The sequence below is a fragment of the Oncorhynchus mykiss genome, chromosome 13 (genome assembly GCF_013265735.2).
Source record: "Oncorhynchus mykiss isolate Arlee chromosome 13, USDA_OmykA_1.1, whole genome shotgun sequence".
NCBI lineage: Eukaryota > Metazoa > Chordata > Actinopteri > Salmoniformes > Salmonidae > Oncorhynchus > Oncorhynchus mykiss.
Window position 1 is genome coordinate 43456860 of NC_048577.1, and position 17357 is coordinate 43474216.

General features: G+C 47.1%; 1 protein-coding gene across 4 annotated transcripts in view; it reads left to right on the top strand.

Annotated features, from left to right (window-relative positions):
- LOC110486468 (myosin-10) overlaps window positions 1–17357 on the top strand; it is a 74991-nt gene that overhangs the window by 37755 nt on the left and 19879 nt on the right. For all 4 annotated transcript variants that reach the window (XM_036941157.1, XM_036941158.1, XM_036941159.1 and 1 more), the window contains 20 exons: window positions 1408–1500; window positions 1909–1972; window positions 2811–2909; window positions 3133–3276; window positions 3362–3457; window positions 4418–4536; window positions 4687–4839; window positions 4971–5144; window positions 5230–5403; window positions 6217–6331; window positions 10577–10770; window positions 13931–14052; window positions 14383–14452; window positions 14687–14847; window positions 15005–15113; window positions 15273–15404; window positions 15783–15989; window positions 16147–16284; window positions 16397–16520; window positions 16613–16784. In XM_036941157.1, coding sequence (XP_036797052.1) covers window positions 1408–1500; window positions 1909–1972; window positions 2811–2909; window positions 3133–3276; window positions 3362–3457; window positions 4418–4536; window positions 4687–4839; window positions 4971–5144; window positions 5230–5403; window positions 6217–6331; window positions 10577–10770; window positions 13931–14052; window positions 14383–14452; window positions 14687–14847; window positions 15005–15113; window positions 15273–15404; window positions 15783–15989; window positions 16147–16284; window positions 16397–16520; window positions 16613–16784 — 2660 coding nt within the window. The remainder of the gene's footprint in view (window positions 1–1407; window positions 1501–1908; window positions 1973–2810; window positions 2910–3132; window positions 3277–3361; window positions 3458–4417; window positions 4537–4686; window positions 4840–4970; window positions 5145–5229; window positions 5404–6216; window positions 6332–10576; window positions 10771–13930; window positions 14053–14382; window positions 14453–14686; window positions 14848–15004; window positions 15114–15272; window positions 15405–15782; window positions 15990–16146; window positions 16285–16396; window positions 16521–16612; window positions 16785–17357) is intronic.

Below are 17357 nucleotides of genomic sequence, written 5' to 3' on the forward strand. Positions count from 1 at the left end.
TGACATGTTTAACTATTCAGAAAACATTTAGTCAAGAATGTGTCTTGTCCGGAACCAGGGGTTTAGTGTATGTATGCTCTGTAGTGTGTTTCTCAAACTCTAGAAACCTGAGTTATAGGATGTGCTTCAGGGTTGGCTGCGACACATCTACGCGGTAGAGGCTGCAGTATGTTTAAGTGGGCCAGACCCCAGTCCTTCGGGCAGCAGCCCTACTTCTCTCTGCACCACTCTCTCACTCACCCGTATGTAGGCTGAGCCTGTCCCACATATCTGTGGTGGGGCTGGGCAGCGCTACCCCCCAACCTTTAAAATCACAGAAAACTCTGGCCCACTGGGTCAACAAAAACCAGGCCCCAGTGTCCCATCACCGTAGAGAAACCAGGGTGGTACAGGCTGGCTGGTTGCAGTGCTATTTCTGTTGTGCCCACACAGCCAGCGCCCTGGTTAAAGTGGGTAAAGGGGGCGAGGTGCGGGATGGTGGAATGCCTCCACCGCTCGAGGATTTGGGAAGTAGCCACCGCCCCATCACAGCAGTGCCTCCCGGAAGTGGAGGGTGCATGTGAGCAGCGTCACAACCACAGGAATGTTCTCACCACCCCACAATCTCACTTTAGTTACTTCAGGCAGTGCTGCTTTTTACCCTCTGTCCTCTCTGTATGTGGGGAAGAAGTAGACTAGTGGCCTCTCAAACCCTGTGAGACAGTTGGCTATGCCCTGTGGTTGGCTATGCCCTCCAACCTGTGATGGACATGACCAGCAGCATATAAACAGCATATAAACCTCTGTCTACATGATTCATACAGTAGGCTTGTATTCGCTCTGCTCAATAGCTCGAATTGATCAGTTGGTGTATGTTTTGAGATAATATTATTAAACTGTATAATATTTAGTCCCAGATGTTAATATGAGCATAACACGACCGCCACATCTGATTTAAGAGCATTATGATCAGGCCCTTTGAGGAGGATTCTAGTGCTGCACCATTTTGTGTTCAGTCAAACAAAAATTATTTTTCTCTCCAAAGACTGGTATTGATATTGAGGAATGCATTATTAAAGAAAGCCTCAGTCAAGAGTGCACTGAACCTTCCGTTTTGCAGATGAGCTGAACCATATGGTTTACATTTAGTGTTTCTCAACATTGCATGAAATAATTGGGTACAATGTCGTCTTACTGACATCATACTTTTAATGGGTTATTCATTCAGTAGAAATATAGCAGATGTCTACTGCATAACAGAGGTTCCATTCTCACACTCTCTTTACTTCCCATGTCCACCCTGTGGTGAAAGCAATGGCACTTGTCCATTCCGATTTGAATACATCTTTCATTAGCGGTTCATGGCTGGTTTAGGTAGTGGCGGTATTAACTGGCTCTATATCACTCAGTTTCTCCCTCACTTTACAGGGCGAGCTGGAACGGCAGCTTCTGCAAGCCAACCCCATCCTTGAATCCTTTGGCAATGCCAAGACGGTGAAAAACGACAACTCGTCACGTTTTGTAAGTTCAAAAAGCTACACTTGGATACAAATAGTCTTGAATGTGACAGTTGTACTGTATGTTTTATGTACACATTTGTAGACGGTCTACACACAGACCCTCTGTGTAAATAGGTATTGTAGGACCTGCCTCTCCAGAATACAGTGAAAAAGTGTGTGAAGGAGAACACTGTCTGCTAAAGAGCACGGCAATGTGCTTTCCATGTTCCATAATCCTGGCATACACACACACACACACACACACACACACAGTGTATCCCCACTTCCGACCAGACCTGACATTCTACGTCACGGATGTCTGCAGAAGTGATACTGTTGACTCAGTGGGGACTTTTGGGCTCACAGAGGCCTACAATGTCACACAATGTTTAGAACTGCTGCCTTACACATTTTGTATCCTTCCCTACAGGGCAAGTTCATCAGAGTCAACTTTGACGTGACCGGCTACATTGTTGGGGCCAATATCGAGACCTGTATCCTCAAAGATGGGAGACTGGGAAGTGAAGGGGGAGGGGATGCAGGAGTCTGCAGATGTACATACATAGTCGGGGTTTGGCTCAAGGGGCTCTGGGATTTGTGCCACACTTCAATTCAGAGTGCTCACCAGATTGTAGATAGACTTAGGTTCTTAGAGCTAGATATATTCATACTCAGCCTTTGTTTATTCATGATTAGGTTGACTTTGGAGAATACTGGTTTTCGTTTTCTAAGATTGAATTATATCTGGTCGTTATGCTTGTGAGATATGTCAAATTTGTGTCCCTCAAGAATAGCATGTTGTGCAAGATTTGGCGTTGCAGAAAGTATGATTTTATAAAGCAGTGTGATGTGTGCTATACAGGCATTCCTCTTTCTGAGATGGTGGTAGTCAAGGTTTCTGGAAACACGGACTAAATAGCAACCCACTCAGTGGGCATTTCAGTCTCCTGTAAAACTAAGGTCCAGTGATGTGCACAGTTGAGCTCTTGCCTGAAGCCCAAAATGGTCGCTCTTTAGACAAAACACCCTGTATTCAGACACAAGTGATCAGAAACACAGGACTTTACCGTTTTAGGGCCAGCAAATTATGCCCAGTATCTCTAGATTGGGACCGCATTTAACATATTAAAGTCTATTGAGATTGGCATTAACAGAAATAAACACTTATTATTTTACAGTATATCATACGAGTATAGCAAGAAGCAGCAATTCATACCAATCCATTGTATGTTTGAGAAGATTCTGCTAGGCATGGCACAATAACCAGTAAGCCATTTACCAGCACAGGAATGATGGCATTGCTCCTTTGGACCTTGACTCCCTGACTACCAGACCTCCTGGAGAAGTCCAGGGCCGTTCGCCAGGCCAAAGACGAGAGGACCTTCCATGTCTTCTACCAGCTTCTTGCAGGAGCCGGGGAGCACCTCAAAAGTCAGTATCTTATACACCATTCCAATTATAATGATTGTCAGTAGTGTCTCCTGCAAGAAGAATCACAACAATGTCTATTATTTTCAGTTTGTCAGTGCTCTGTGCCAGAAATGGCTCGAACAGAAATAATACCATTTCATTATTTCTCCTCATGTTATAAGTCTTGGCTGTTCTGTTATACTACTGGTTTTTGATTTGTCTCCCTCTACCCCTCTCCTTTCAGCCGACCTGCTCCTGGAGGGCTTCAACAACTACCGCTTCCTGTCCAACGGCAACATTACCATCCCTGGCCAGCAGGACAAGGACAACTTCCAAGAGACCATGGATGCCATGCACATCATGAGCTTCTCCCATGAGGAGATCGTATGTGAGTACACACACGCTAGACCATACATGTAGTATCAATGTCTGTCCTTGCCTCTTGTCTGATTCACTCTCCCTTGTGGTTGCAGGCATGCTGAAGGTGGTGTCTGCAGTACTACAGTTTGGTAACGTTGTCTTCAAGAAGGAGAGGAACACAGACCAGGCCTCCATGCCCGAGAACACAGGTGATGCTATACCCTCAGAGGCCATACATAATCCAACCAACACTCCAGGACTTTGAAATCATCCAGCTTATGTTTGACCATTTCTCACCACACAGCTGAAAAAACATTGTCCCAGTTTACAGTGAGCTTACTCTCTGGGCTGCAAGTCTTCAACATTGATCATCCTCCCACAATATGCTGCTCAGTCTCAAAAACAGTCCACTCACTTGGTCCACGTAACTTACTGCAGAACAGCTTCATTAAAATGATGCTGTAATCAGTATTGGGTCTTAGTGTGAGTCCGCTGGAATCACAACCCTAGCAGAGTAGAGTCATCCTTCACCGTTGTGGCTGAGACAAGGATAGCAAAGCGTCAGCAGCTCCAGATGTCTGTCCTTAGTACAGTATGAAGTCTGGCAGCGCAGAGACACTTCACTGAACTGAGGTCAGATTCCTAGGAACTCCTGCAGTGACAGTGTCTTGGCTGGAGCTCTTTGTCCGGTTTTTGTTAATATAAAGACATGCAGGCACATTGTAGCGGTCCATATCAGGTATGTTATACCCTGGGGCTCATGCTACGTGTCTGTATTTTACTTCAGAAGGAGATGGCTAGTATTTCTTTCTGGCACGTTGCTCTGCATTAATGGTCAGTTGATAACGGTAAACCATGCAGTTTGGTTGTCATTAGGAAAATGGATGTGTCTCTGCTGAGATTTATCCTTGGTGATTTTGACTGATGAATCATACATCAGACTGTGGCCATATCCTTGGGTAGCTGGGGTGAAATGTAGCGGTAGTGCTTTACTGAGGTCTTTCATTACATATTCCTGTCTGACATTTCCCCAACTGTTTTGAATTGAGACTGGTTAGGCTGCATACAAAGCTCTCTATTTGTACTGTATAGAAGGCTCTGTCTGTGCCCATTTCCAGGGGCAACACTGATGGGTCACTAGTAACCCAATGTCCTGTCTCTCCTCCCAGTGGCTCAGAAGCTGTGCCACCTGCTGGGGCTGAATGTGATGGAGTTTACCAGGGCCATTCTGTCCCCCCGCATCAAAGTGGGCCGAGACTACGTCCAGAAGGCCCAGACCAAAGAACAGGTAGGAGCTGTTCTCCAGTTCCCATCAGTTGTACACTCCTGTTTATGAATTCACTAACACTGATCTATGCAGGTCCATGAAGTTGGCCTTAGCAGAAACAGACTGGTACCCAGCACATTGTCGTCTATCGCTCTCTGGTTCTCTCCTCAGGCTGACTTTGCAGTGGAAGCCCTGGCCAAGGCCACATATGAGCGTCTGTTCCGCTGGCTCGTCCACCGCATCAACAAGGCCCTGGACAGGACCAAGAGACAGGGAGCCTCCTTCATCGGCATTCTGGACATCGCTGGCTTTGAGATCTTTGAGGTAAATTTATTTTCAAGATCATTCATCTCTTGTTGCAGACATATAATCATGTCCAAGAGGGACTGTCTTGTCTTATTGATCTGTAATACTCATCTCTCACATCTCTTTCTCTCCCCATATCCCTCCTCTAGCTGAACTCATTTGAGCAGATGTGCATCAACTACACCAACGAGAAGCTGCAGCAGCTGTTCAACCACACCATGTTCATCCTGGAGCAGGAGGAGTACCAGAGGGAGGGCATCGAGTGGAGCTTCATCGACTTCGGCCTGGACCTGCAGCCCTGCATCGACCTCATTGAGAGACCGGTCAGCTTTTCATCTTTACACATATTTTACTCAGATTATGTCTGAGGAACTTCATCAGATTCTTCTCCTTTCTCTCTGTCTGCAGACCAACCCTCCAGGAGTTCTGGCCCTGTTGGATGAGGAGTGCTGGTTCCCCAAGGCCACTGATAAGACATTTGTAGACAAGGTGCTCCAGGAGCAGGGCACCCACCCCAAGTTCCAGAAACCCCGGCAGCTGAAGGACAAAGCCGACTTCTGCATCATTCACTACGCTGGCAGGGTACGTCCACACAGAGCCTGGGTCTTAATACACTGAAATGACTTCCTCTCCTCAGCTCGTCCTCTCATATCGTATCATTGATTGGTGAAAACAAGGTATTTCTGCCATATGAGCTCCCTTTTTCTGCTGAGGGCCTCATTCATTCAAAGAAACTGATTTGCCATTGACATTTTTGTTGCTTTGCCTGGTTAGGTGTTGGAGTGTTGGAAAGATGAAGCAGTGTTTTTGAAATTAGAATGATTGTTCAGCTCCATAATGTCTTGAGAAACATGTTTGTTTTCTGAATGACGTTGTAACCAGTCAATGTTAAAGTGCTGCCTTTGAGGCAGCAGACATGTCTCCACTAAAGCTCTAGTTAACAGGTAATTGCCTTAGCACAAAAGTCCAGTTCTGCTCCCAATCTCCACATCTGGTTCACGTTGGTGTGAGACCGATTTGACACTGTTACATAATCAAGGATTTTTCAACTTTGACCTCAGTGTGGTCTCCCATCTGCAGAGGGCCTGTGTACATTCCAGGCCAGACTCCACATGAAATAAAGTTCATATCATCTTCATCCATTTTCTTATTAAATTTGTCACACAAAATTCAGATGTACATTTTGTTCTGGTCACAGCACCAGTAGTCCTCACGCATGTTAAGACTTAATAAATAGGTTTTGTTTACAGCGCATAAACTCATTTTCTCTTGACCAGGTATCTATTTAATTTGTTCAGACATGAAAGTCAGTGAGACAAGATTATAGGAAGCTGTTTAACACGATGTACCGGTACACATAGCCTGTTTAGCTTACGTCTGTCTGTCTCTCCTCAGGTGGACTACAAGGCTGACGAGTGGCTGATGAAGAACATGGACCCTCTGAACGACAACGTGGCCACGCTGCTCAACCAGTCCACTGACAAGTTTGTGTCTGAACTGTGGAAGGACGGTGAGTGTCCCATACTCTCTTCCTGTTTGGACCATGTAGTTGTCACTTTGTTTGAGTTTGTTTGAAGAATCCCCTTAAAACCTGGAACTTAGGACAGTGTCTATGGAGGGAGTATTTTGTACGCACTCTCATCCATTAGACTTCTTGTCTGGTTCATATTCAGCTGCTCGCTTCTCTGTGATGAGTATTGCCAGCCAAAATATTGTGCGTTTGTGAGGTAACCTGAAATATCCGCTCGTAAATCTCCTCCCGCCTTTTATTTCCCCATTTGGCACATCCACTTGTTTTAAAAAGCGATTGAGTTTCATTATGAGTCATTGGACATCTACAATGTATACAAAAACAACTAATAGAAAGGAAATGACTGAATTGCTTTGTTTTTGTGCATGGAATATTCTACTAGACCAGTAACAGCAATATGTCTGTCCTTTACAATGTACACAACTAATCATTGTTTGTGTGAGTGTGTATGCGGTAACATAATACGAATAAATCTGTGTCTGCATGGATGTTTATGTAAAGCTGAGTTGTCCCTCACATCCTCCCCTCTCTCTGTTTCTGAGCTGTAGACATTCAGACCTTTCAGAGAGCCTCTTTCTATGACAAGGCCTCTGGTCTCCTTGAGCCTCCAGGTGAATGCACACGTTGCTGCAGCTCTGTAGGGTTCTTCCTGCTCGCTCACGGCTGCACTCTGCACCCTTAGATGCACCCACCGCCTCTAGGCTTTGCATGACCCATAATGCACTGTTGCTAACCAAGACCGTACCTTTCAGCGATGCTGGTTTGTCTGGTGCCATTCTGTCTCAGTCAAATCTCAGCTCAGATTGTTTATTTGAGATACCTGCACAAGGAAACACCAGGATTGTTATAATTTGTTTGGAAGAGGTAGGACCTTGAAGAATACTAGCATGGAGACATCTGCCGGTGTGGAGTAAATGTATGAGAAAAAGCCTGGACATTGCCAGGGCCATGGCTGTTTAATGTATTCAACACTCACCTGTAAACTGACGACAGTAAGGCTTGGAGCTGACTGGAGAGTGATGGATAGAGACCGACTTCCTCCTCCACCTCTTTCACAGGATATTTTAGCTACAGATCACACTGACTTTGCTGGATTTCATAATCCCTTTAGCATGAGCTAAGCCTATTTTTTGAGGGTACATTTTTTAGCAACTTTAACCTGCATGCCAGACCACTGATCTGATTTCCATAACCTTTTATTTAAAAATATAGATTGTGAAATGAAGCTTTGCTTATAATATCACCCTGTAGATATCGGTGAAGCTGATGTGGAATGACAATGATTGAAGGAGAAAAGATTCATCAGTCAGTGTCACTTAACCTTCGCACACACTCCTTAAACTTCTGTCACCCTTGGATATTGAAGTAAATCCGAGCAGTCACTGAGAGTTAAGGGGAGAGTATGATTCAAAAAGTTGTAATGATTCAGCTCTGTTCCTGTTCCAATCAGTTGTCAGTCTTGACCATTGCCATATGCTTAGAAGCCTGGTTCTGGTTCTCCAAATGGATCAGGGCCCTTTTCATCTGATGACTTTATCCTTTGCACCATCTATGAAGAATGTGTATGCATATGTCCAGATTCTTTCATAATAAGGCGACTGAAGCTTACCATGCCAATGAAGCTTACCATGCCAATGAAGCTTACCATGCCAATGAAGCTTACCATGCCAATGAAGCTTACCATGCCAATGAAGCTTACCATGCCAATGAAGCTTACCATGCTAATTAAGCTTACCATGCCATATTTAAGGACAGCCAACTACACTGTGAAACCATGGTTTCCTAATAAGCCTCTAAAATCACATCAAAGAGGCATGATGCATCCCTGCCAAGGGAAATACTGACTGACCCCAACAGAGGATTTCTGAAAGATATTTCAGTACAGTATATAGATTCAGTAGTATAGCTCTGATTTATAGCCCATTGCAGCACGGTCTGTATGTGTTCACCCTCGTTCACCAAACAGGTCAATTTCAGCTCTGCTGTGTACCTTATGGAAAGAGAGATGGCAATTACGTGTTCATAATTGGAATTGGTGAATGAAAGATATATTACTTTTGGGTTTTGTTGTGCTCTTTGTGACATATCATTCTCTCTGAATACAGAAAGAAATTTATCCCCCAATGTGTTGCTCTAGTGTATGATAATTCACACTTATCCTTCGGTAGCAGTATTTCTCCTTTTATGTTTTTGTTAAATCAAATGCATTAGATTGTGTCATTTAATTACATTGAGACACCCAGTCGGGGTTCCATTTCCATCTAGTTCTTGTTTTGAAAATGATATCGCTTCTTAACTATACAGTGCCTTTGGAAAGTATTCAGACCCCTTGACTTCAAGCCTTATTCTAACATTTTTTCATTTAAAAAAAAAAATCTCAGCAATCTACACACAATCCCCCATAATGACAAAGCAAAAACTGTTTTTTTGATATTTATTATAAATAGAAAACATTTTTCAGACCCTTCGCTAAGAGACTTGAAATTGAGCTCATATGCATCCTGTTTCCATTGATTATCTTTATATTATCTTGATTGGAGTCCACCAGTGGTAAATTCAATTGGACATGTTTTGAAAAGGTACACACACCTGTCTATATAAGGTCCCACAGTTGACAGTGCATGTCAGAGCAAAAACCAAGCCATGAGGCCAAAGGAATTGTCCGCAGAGCTCCGAGACAGGATTGTGTCGAGACATTTCTGCAGCACTCCACCAATCAGGCCTTTATGGTAGAGTGGCGAGACGGAAGCCACTCCTCAGTATAAGGCACATGACAGGCCGCTTGGAGTTTGCCAACAGCCACCTATAGACTCTCAGACCATGAGAAAAAAGATTCTCTGGTCTGATGTAACCAAGATTCATCTCTTTGACCTGAATGCCAAGTGTCACATCTGGAGGGAACCTGGCACCATCCCTACGGTGAAGCATGGTGGTTGCAACATCATGCTGTGTGGATGTTTTTCAGTGGAAGGATCGAGGCAAATATGAACAGAGAGATCCTTAATGAAAACCTGCTCCAGAGCGCTCAGGACTTCAGACTGGGGCAAAGGTTCACCTTCCAACAGGACAACGACCCTTAGCACACAGCCAAGACAACGCAGGAGTGGCTTCGGGACAGGTCTCTGAATGTCCTTGAGTGGCCCAGCCAGAGCCCGGACTTGAACCCAATCTAACATCTCTGGCGAGACCTGAAAATAGCTGTGCAGCAATACTCCCCATCCAACCTGACAGAGCTTGGGAGGATCTGCATAGAAGAATGTGAGAAACTCCCCAAATACAGGTGTGCCAAGCTTGTAGCGTCATACCCAAGAAGACTCGATGCTGTAATTGCTGCCAAAGGTGCTTCAACAAAGTACTGAGTAAATGGTCTGAATACTTATGTATATGTCATATTTCATTTTTTTTTTTTTATAAATTAGCAAACATTTCTAAAAACCTGTTTGCTTTGTTATTATGGGGTATTGTGTGTAGATTGATGAGGGGGAAAAAACGCTGTAATACATTTTAGATTAAGGCTGTAAAGACAAGGAGTCTGAATACTTTCCAAAGGCACTATGTTAGTAATACTCTGAGGAATGCCTTTTTTAGCCCGGAGGTTGTTTTGTCTGTCCTAAATGGAGACAGCCAACTGGTCTCTAAAGGAAGGTGAGCTGCCACACATCACATTGAATAATAACATCTCTTCCCTTCAGTTCCCCTTGATCTCTGCAAAGAACATTGCCTCATATATTGATGCTATCTGAATATGCAAACAAGATGGTATTGTTGATATTTTTCTCTGTATTCTATGGCAAGAACAACAACTGATCTAGCTAGTCTATTTACATTCAAATAAAACCAATTGACTGCAGTTTATGTAACGGCGGGGGTGGAAAGGTCAAATAAAATGGCCGTGCTGTTCTTGGAAAAACAGCTGCATTATGAACATGTTTTGAGTTTAGTTGGATTAGGTTTTGCAATAGCTTGGTTCAGTCTTGTTTCCTTTGTCTGCTTTTAATGAACATGTAGTCATGCTAGGGCCAACCGCCCATCCCACCCACTCTGGCTGTTAGTCATGTTGTATACATGTTACGCTTGGAAGCCCTCATCTGTCCTGGTCATGCCTCTAGTCCTTTGCTGCTTGATTATACAGTATATATGTTTAGTTCACGCACCAGTCACCCCTCTACCAGCGTCTACCCATCTAACTCTGCCCTTGTCTCCTGTCCCTCTTTCTTCTGTCAGTGGACCGTATCGTGGGTCTGGACCAGGTAGCAGGGATGAACGAGACGGCCTTCGGCGCAGCCTATAAGACCAAGAAGGGCATGTTCCGCACGGTGGGCCAGCTCTACAAGGAGTCTCTCACCAAGCTCATGGCCACTCTGAGGAACACCAACCCCAACTTTGTCCGCTGCATCATCCCCAACCACGAGAAGAGGGTGAGCAATGAGCAGCACACTAACCTCCCCCTTTCATTGAACACCAGTCCCTCCCCCCCTCTGCCCATTGTAACCCAGACTACAGCCCTTCCACCACACACCAGAACCACTGTAACCCAGACTACAGCCCCTCCACCACACACCAGAACCACTGTAGCCCAGACTACAGCCCCTCCACCACCCACCAGAACCACTGTAGCCCAGACTACAACCCCTCCACCATCCACCAGAACCACTGTAGCCCAGACTACAGCCCCTCCACAACCACCCACCAGAACCACTGTAGCCCAGACTACAGCCCCTCCACAACCACCCACCAGAACCCCTGTAGCCCAGACTACAGCCCCTCCACAACCACCCACCAGAACCACTGTAGCCCAGACTACAGCCCCTCCACCACCCACCAGAACCACTGTAGCCCAGACTACAACCCCTCCACCATCCACCAGAACCCCTGTAGCCCAGACTACAGACCCCACACCACCCACCAGAACCACTGTAGCCCAGACTACAGACCCCACACCACCCACCAGAACCACTGTAGCCCAGACTACAGCCCCCACACCACCCACCAGAACCACTGTAGCCCAGACTACAGACCCTCCACCATCCACCAGAACCACTGTAGCCCAGACTACAACCCATCCACCAGAACCTCTGTAGCCCCGACTACAGCCCCTCCACCACCCACCAGAACCACTGTAGCCCAGACTACAACCCCTCCACCATCCACCAGAACCCCTGTAGCCCAGACTACAGACCCTCCACCATCCACCAGAACCACTGTAGCCCAGACTACAGCCCCTCCACAACCACCCACCAGAACCACTGTAGCCCAGACTACAACCCCTCCACCATCCACCAGAACCCCTGTAGCCCAGACTACAGCCCCTCCACCACCCACCAGAACCACTGTAGCCCAGACTACAGACCCTCCACCACCCACCAGAACCACTGTAGCCCAGACTACAGCCCCTCCACCACCCACCAGAACCACTGTAGCCCAGACTACAACCCCTCCACCATCCACCAGAACCACTGTAGCCCAGACTACAGCCCCTCCACCACCCACCAGAACCACTGTAGCCCAGACTACAGCCACCACACTACCCACCAGAACCACTGTAGCCCAGACTACAGCCCCTCCACCACACACCAGAACCACTGTAGCCCAGACTACAGCCCCTCCACCACCCACCAGAACCACTGTAGCCCAGACTACAGCCACCACACTACCCACCAGAACCACTGTAGCCCAGACTACAGCCACCACACTACCCACCAGAACCACTGTAGCCCAGACTACAGCCCCTCCACCACACACCAGAACCACTGTAGCCCAGACTACAGCCACCACACTACCCACCAGAACCACTGTAGCCCAGACTACAGCCCCTCCTCCACACACCAGAACCACTGTAGCCCAGACTACAGCCACCACACTACCCACCAGAACCACTGTAGCCCAGACTACAGCCCCTCCACCACACACCAGAACCACTGTAGCCCAGACTACAGCCCCTCCACAACCACCCACCAGAACCACTGTAGCCCAGACTACAACCCCTCCACAACCATCCACCAGAACCACTGTAGCCCAGACTACAGCCCCTCCACCACCCACCAGAACCACTGTAGCCCAGACTACAGCCCCTCCACAACCACCCACCAGAACCACTGTAGCCCAGACTACAACCCCTCCACAACCACCCACCAGAACCACTGTAGCCCAGACTACAGCCCCTCCACCACCCACCAGAACCACTGTAGCCCAGACTACAACCCCTCCACAACCACCCACCAGAACCACTGTAGCCCAGACTACAGCCCCTCCACCACCCACCAGAACCACTGTAGCCCAGACTACAGCCCCTCCACCATCCACCAGAACCACTGTATCCCAGACTACAGCCCCTCCACCACCCACCAGAACCACTGTAGCCCAGACTACAGCCCCTCCACCACCCACCAGAACCACTGTAGCCCAGACTACAGCCCCTCCACCACCCACCAGAACCACTGTAACCCAGACTACAGCCCCTCCACAACCAGCCATCAGAAACCCTGTAACCCAGACTACAGCCCCTCCACAACCATCCACCAGAACCACTGTAGCCCAGACTACAGCCCCTCCACCATCCACCAGAACCACTGTAGCCCAGACTACAGCCCCTCCACCACACACCAGAACCACTGTAGCCCAGACTACAGCCCCTCCTCCACCCACGAGAACCACTGTAGCCCAGACTACAGCCCCTCCACCACACACCAGAACCACTGTAGCCCAGACTACAGACCCTCCACCACCCACCAGAACCACTGTAGCCCAGACTACAGCCCCTCCACCACACACCAGAACCACTGTAGCCCAGACTACAGCCCCTCCACCACACACCAGAACCACTGTAGCCCAGACTACAGCCCCTCCACCACACACCAGAACCACTGTAGCCCAGACTACAGCCCCTCCTCCACCCACGAGAACCACTGTAGCCCAGACTACAGCCCCTCCACCACACACCAGAACCACTGTAGCCCAGACTACAGACCCTCCACCACCCACCAGAACCACTGTAGCCCAGACTACAGCCCCTCCTCCACCCACGAGAACCACTGTAGCCCAGACTACAGCCCCTCCACCACCCACCAGAACCCCTGGAGACACACTCTGCTACCAGGCCTCAGTGGGCCCTCTGCCTCCATAAACAACAGCTCAGATGGAAGGCTGGAAATGAAACAATAGCAGAGTGGAGAGTTATGGGCTATGTGGGCTTGTTAAGTGTTCCCTAATGTATTCCAGGGGATTTAGACTAGACACGCTTGTTTCTGCAGCGCAACCACAAATGACTGTCATAAATGGATGGTATGGATGGAGAAGAGGATATAAACACTGTTTTTTTGGTGTGAATGTGTTCAAGTAGTTAGTCTAGTCCCTATGCAATCCTAATTGTAGAATGGCATTTTGCATAATATTACACAAATATATTTGAAGTAACATTGTTTCCCTATAAAATATTTTCTGGATGAAATTTTAAAAGCTGAATGAACAGTAACAGCATTTTAATTGCTATTAGTTTAGAATAATCTTCTTTGCATGAAGTTTGGTACTGTACTGTATCTCTCCCTGACCTCTCACTTCAATGCCCCTCCCTCCCTACAGGCTGGTAAGCTAGACCCCCACCTGGTTCTGGACCAGCTGAGGTGTAATGGTGTTCTGGAGGGGATCCGTATCTGCAGACAGGGCTTCCCCAACCGTATCGTCTTCCAGGAGTTCAGACAGAGGTACTGTATTCATTCTACACGCACCTCATACACGCACCTCATACACACACCTCATACCTCATACAGCCTATTTATGTATTTCAACCCAATTGATAAGCTCCTGTGTTTACTTTAGAGAGAGAGATTATACAGTGTCTAGTGGCATTGGTTTCCCATTGCCCTGGGTGTTGTGCTTTGATTATCTCATGGAGCTGTTCTATTTCTGAACAGTGAGGCTTCTGTAAGATCCGAGGCCTCTCACGTCTCTCCTCACACCCTGGTCCTAGTCAACATGGAGGTGTGGTGTAATGACCCAGGGCCTTTACACATTCATGTCCACTCTGTTGCCAGGTATGAGATCCTCACCCCCAACGCCATCCCCAAGGGCTTCATGGATGGCAAGCAAGCCTGTGAGAGAATGGTGAGGATTTGTGTGTCACTATTTTACTGTGTTTAGCACATTGAATACTTGGGAGAGGCTCTTTGTCCTTTTACAAGCTAGAGCACGGTAAGCATGTTAAATGTATATCGACTTCATAAACACCCATGACATGATTTTTCCTTAGTATTTATAGGGCATCGCTTAAATGACACTGTTTATTATGATTTGGCCTTCCTTCCCTGGATTTAAATCTATGACCCATTTTCACTCCAGATCCGAGCCTTGGAGTTGGATCCTAATCTGTTCAGGATTGGTCAGAGTAAGATCTTCTTCAGGGCTGGAGTGCTGGCTCACCTGGAGGAGGAGAGAGACCTGAAGATCACAGACATCATCATCTACTTCCAGTCTGTCTGCCGGGGATACCTGGCCCGCAAGTGAGTTCTCTATATGTAATGGCCTTACCTTTCCTCAATTCCTTCCTTTCGTGACCACTACAACACTTCTTAGGACAGAAAGATGCCACAGATATATGTTTCCTTTGACCTTCTTGGTCAGTATGTCTGACCACGCCTCCCCTCTCTCACCTGACAGGGCGTTTGTTAAGAAGCAGCAGCAACTGAATTGTCTGAAGGTGCTTCAGAGGAACTGTTCTGCCTACCTGAAGCTGAAGCATTGGCAGTGGTGGAGACTCTTTACCAAGGTGGGCATGTCTCCATTACAGTACACTATATCTACTGTATATGGCTAATCTGTCTTTGTAACACCAGCATTGTCACGTCTCTCTATATAGCTATATGATAAGGCTCCTAGTCATCTACGTTTGAACAGTGGCTGACCCCAGGTCTGTTCTGTCCCCCAGGTAAAGCCCCTGCTGCAGGTGACCAGGCAGGAGGAGGAGATGCAGGCCAAGGACGATGAGCTTGTCAAGGTGAAGGAGAAGCAGACCAAGGTGGAGGGAGAACTGGTGGAAATGGAGAGAAAGCACTCACAGGTCAGTGTCCAGTCCACACCAACTATAGTAGACTACACTCTTAGCACCTTGTTTTCTATCTAGAACGTGAAATTGTTATTTGGCTGTTCCCATAGGAGAACCCTTTGAATAACCCTTTTTGGTTCCATGTAGAACCCTTTCCACAGAGGGTTCTACCTGAAACCAAAAAGGGTTCTACCTGAAACCAAAAAGGGTTCTACCTGAAACAAAAAAGGGTTCTACCTGAAACCAAAAAGGGTTCTACCTGAAACCAAAAAGGGTTCTACCTGAAACCAAAAAGGTTTCAGGTAGAAGGGAGACCCTAAGGATCATCCCTTTATGAATTTCAATTCCGCATTGTACCGTTCAGTCCATTATGCCCATGTTTGCATTGTGTAGCTGATTGAGGAGAAGAACATCCTAGCGGAGCAGCTGCAGGCTGAGACGGAGCTGTTTGCCGAGGCTGAGGAGATGAGAGCCCGTCTGGCCGCTAAGAAGCAGGAGCTGGAGGAGATCCTTCATGACCTGGAGTCTAGAGTGGAAGAGGAGGAGGAGAGGACCCAGGGCCTGCAAAGTGAGAAGAAGAAGATGCAGTCTCACATCCAGGTACTGATGAGACATGGAGGCTGCAGAGTGGAAGCTTGAGAAGATTGAACATGGAAGTGGTTGCACGTGTTTTATGACAGAAAATACATTTTCTGTGGACCCAAAGCATTTCTACCAGTTACCTTCTTAATAAATGCTGTGATTTTATTTCTTCCAGGACCTGGAGGAGCAGTTGGATGAGGAGGAGGCTGCCAGGCAGAAGCTGCAGCTGGAGAAGGTGACAGCCGAGGCCAAGATGAAGAAATTTGAGGAGGACATCTTGCTCCTGGAGGACCAGAACTCCAAGTTCCTGAAGGTGAGTGGAGATGAAAGGCAGTCTAGGGTTGAGAAATATTGGACCTTACTAACATTATGCTGCTGGACTTTACTATCATTATAAACAACCGGACTCCTCTTTTCCCCTTCAGGAGAAGAAGCTCCTGGATGACCGTGTCAATGAGATGATGTCCCAGCTGACTGAGGAGGAGGAGAAGGCCAAGAACCTGGGCAAGACAAAGAACAAGCAGGAGGTGATGATGGTGGACCTGGAAGGTAGGTGTCCTCTTACCTACAAGGTCTCACTTGTTATAGGTAGTGAGTCCAGACACTTTAACACCATCGGTCTCCTTCCCTTCTCCCCTCAGAGCGTTTGAAGAAGGAGGAGAAGACTCGTCAGGAGCTGGAGAAGGCCAAGAGGAAGCTGGATGGAGAGACCACAGACCTGCAGGACCAGATAGCTGAGCTGCAGGCCCAGATAGAGGAGCTCAGGGTGCAGCTGGCCAAGAAGGAGGAGGAGCTGCAGGCTATACAGGCCAGGTGACAGACTGACAGACTGACAGATTGACAGACAGGGCCAAAGCTGGATGGAAGCCACCTGGAGATGTAGTTCAGCTGTCTTTTGCAATTGGAAGGTGTTTGACTGCGAGGAAGTCTGATTCTCTGACTGAAGTAATTATCACATAGCTGTGTAGCGCCGTCATCAAATGTCCTCCTATTTTAATTGTCTCAACACCTGTCTTTTTATATGCCATATTTAACAATGGTAGGTCTACAGTTGGCCAGACTTGCACCGGTAATCTTGTAATCTGACTATTAAAACCCTATGAGCATTTACCATTTTTATGCCCTCTTGTCATGAAAACAGTGCTGACCAGACCACCCAGCAGCTATTTATTCAGCAGATCTCACTGGGTTGGAATGTGTAAATGTTGGCCCCACGTCTAGTCTGTGTTGAACACTGGCCATTAAAAACACTCTGCTCTTTCAGGACCAACTCACATACTCAATGGTAGTGACAGAAACAAGGTAACTGTGTTTATTTCAGGATATATTGTCTGATACTGCCACCCAGTGGAAAATACATGCATAGTAACTTAGTTCAACTCTCCA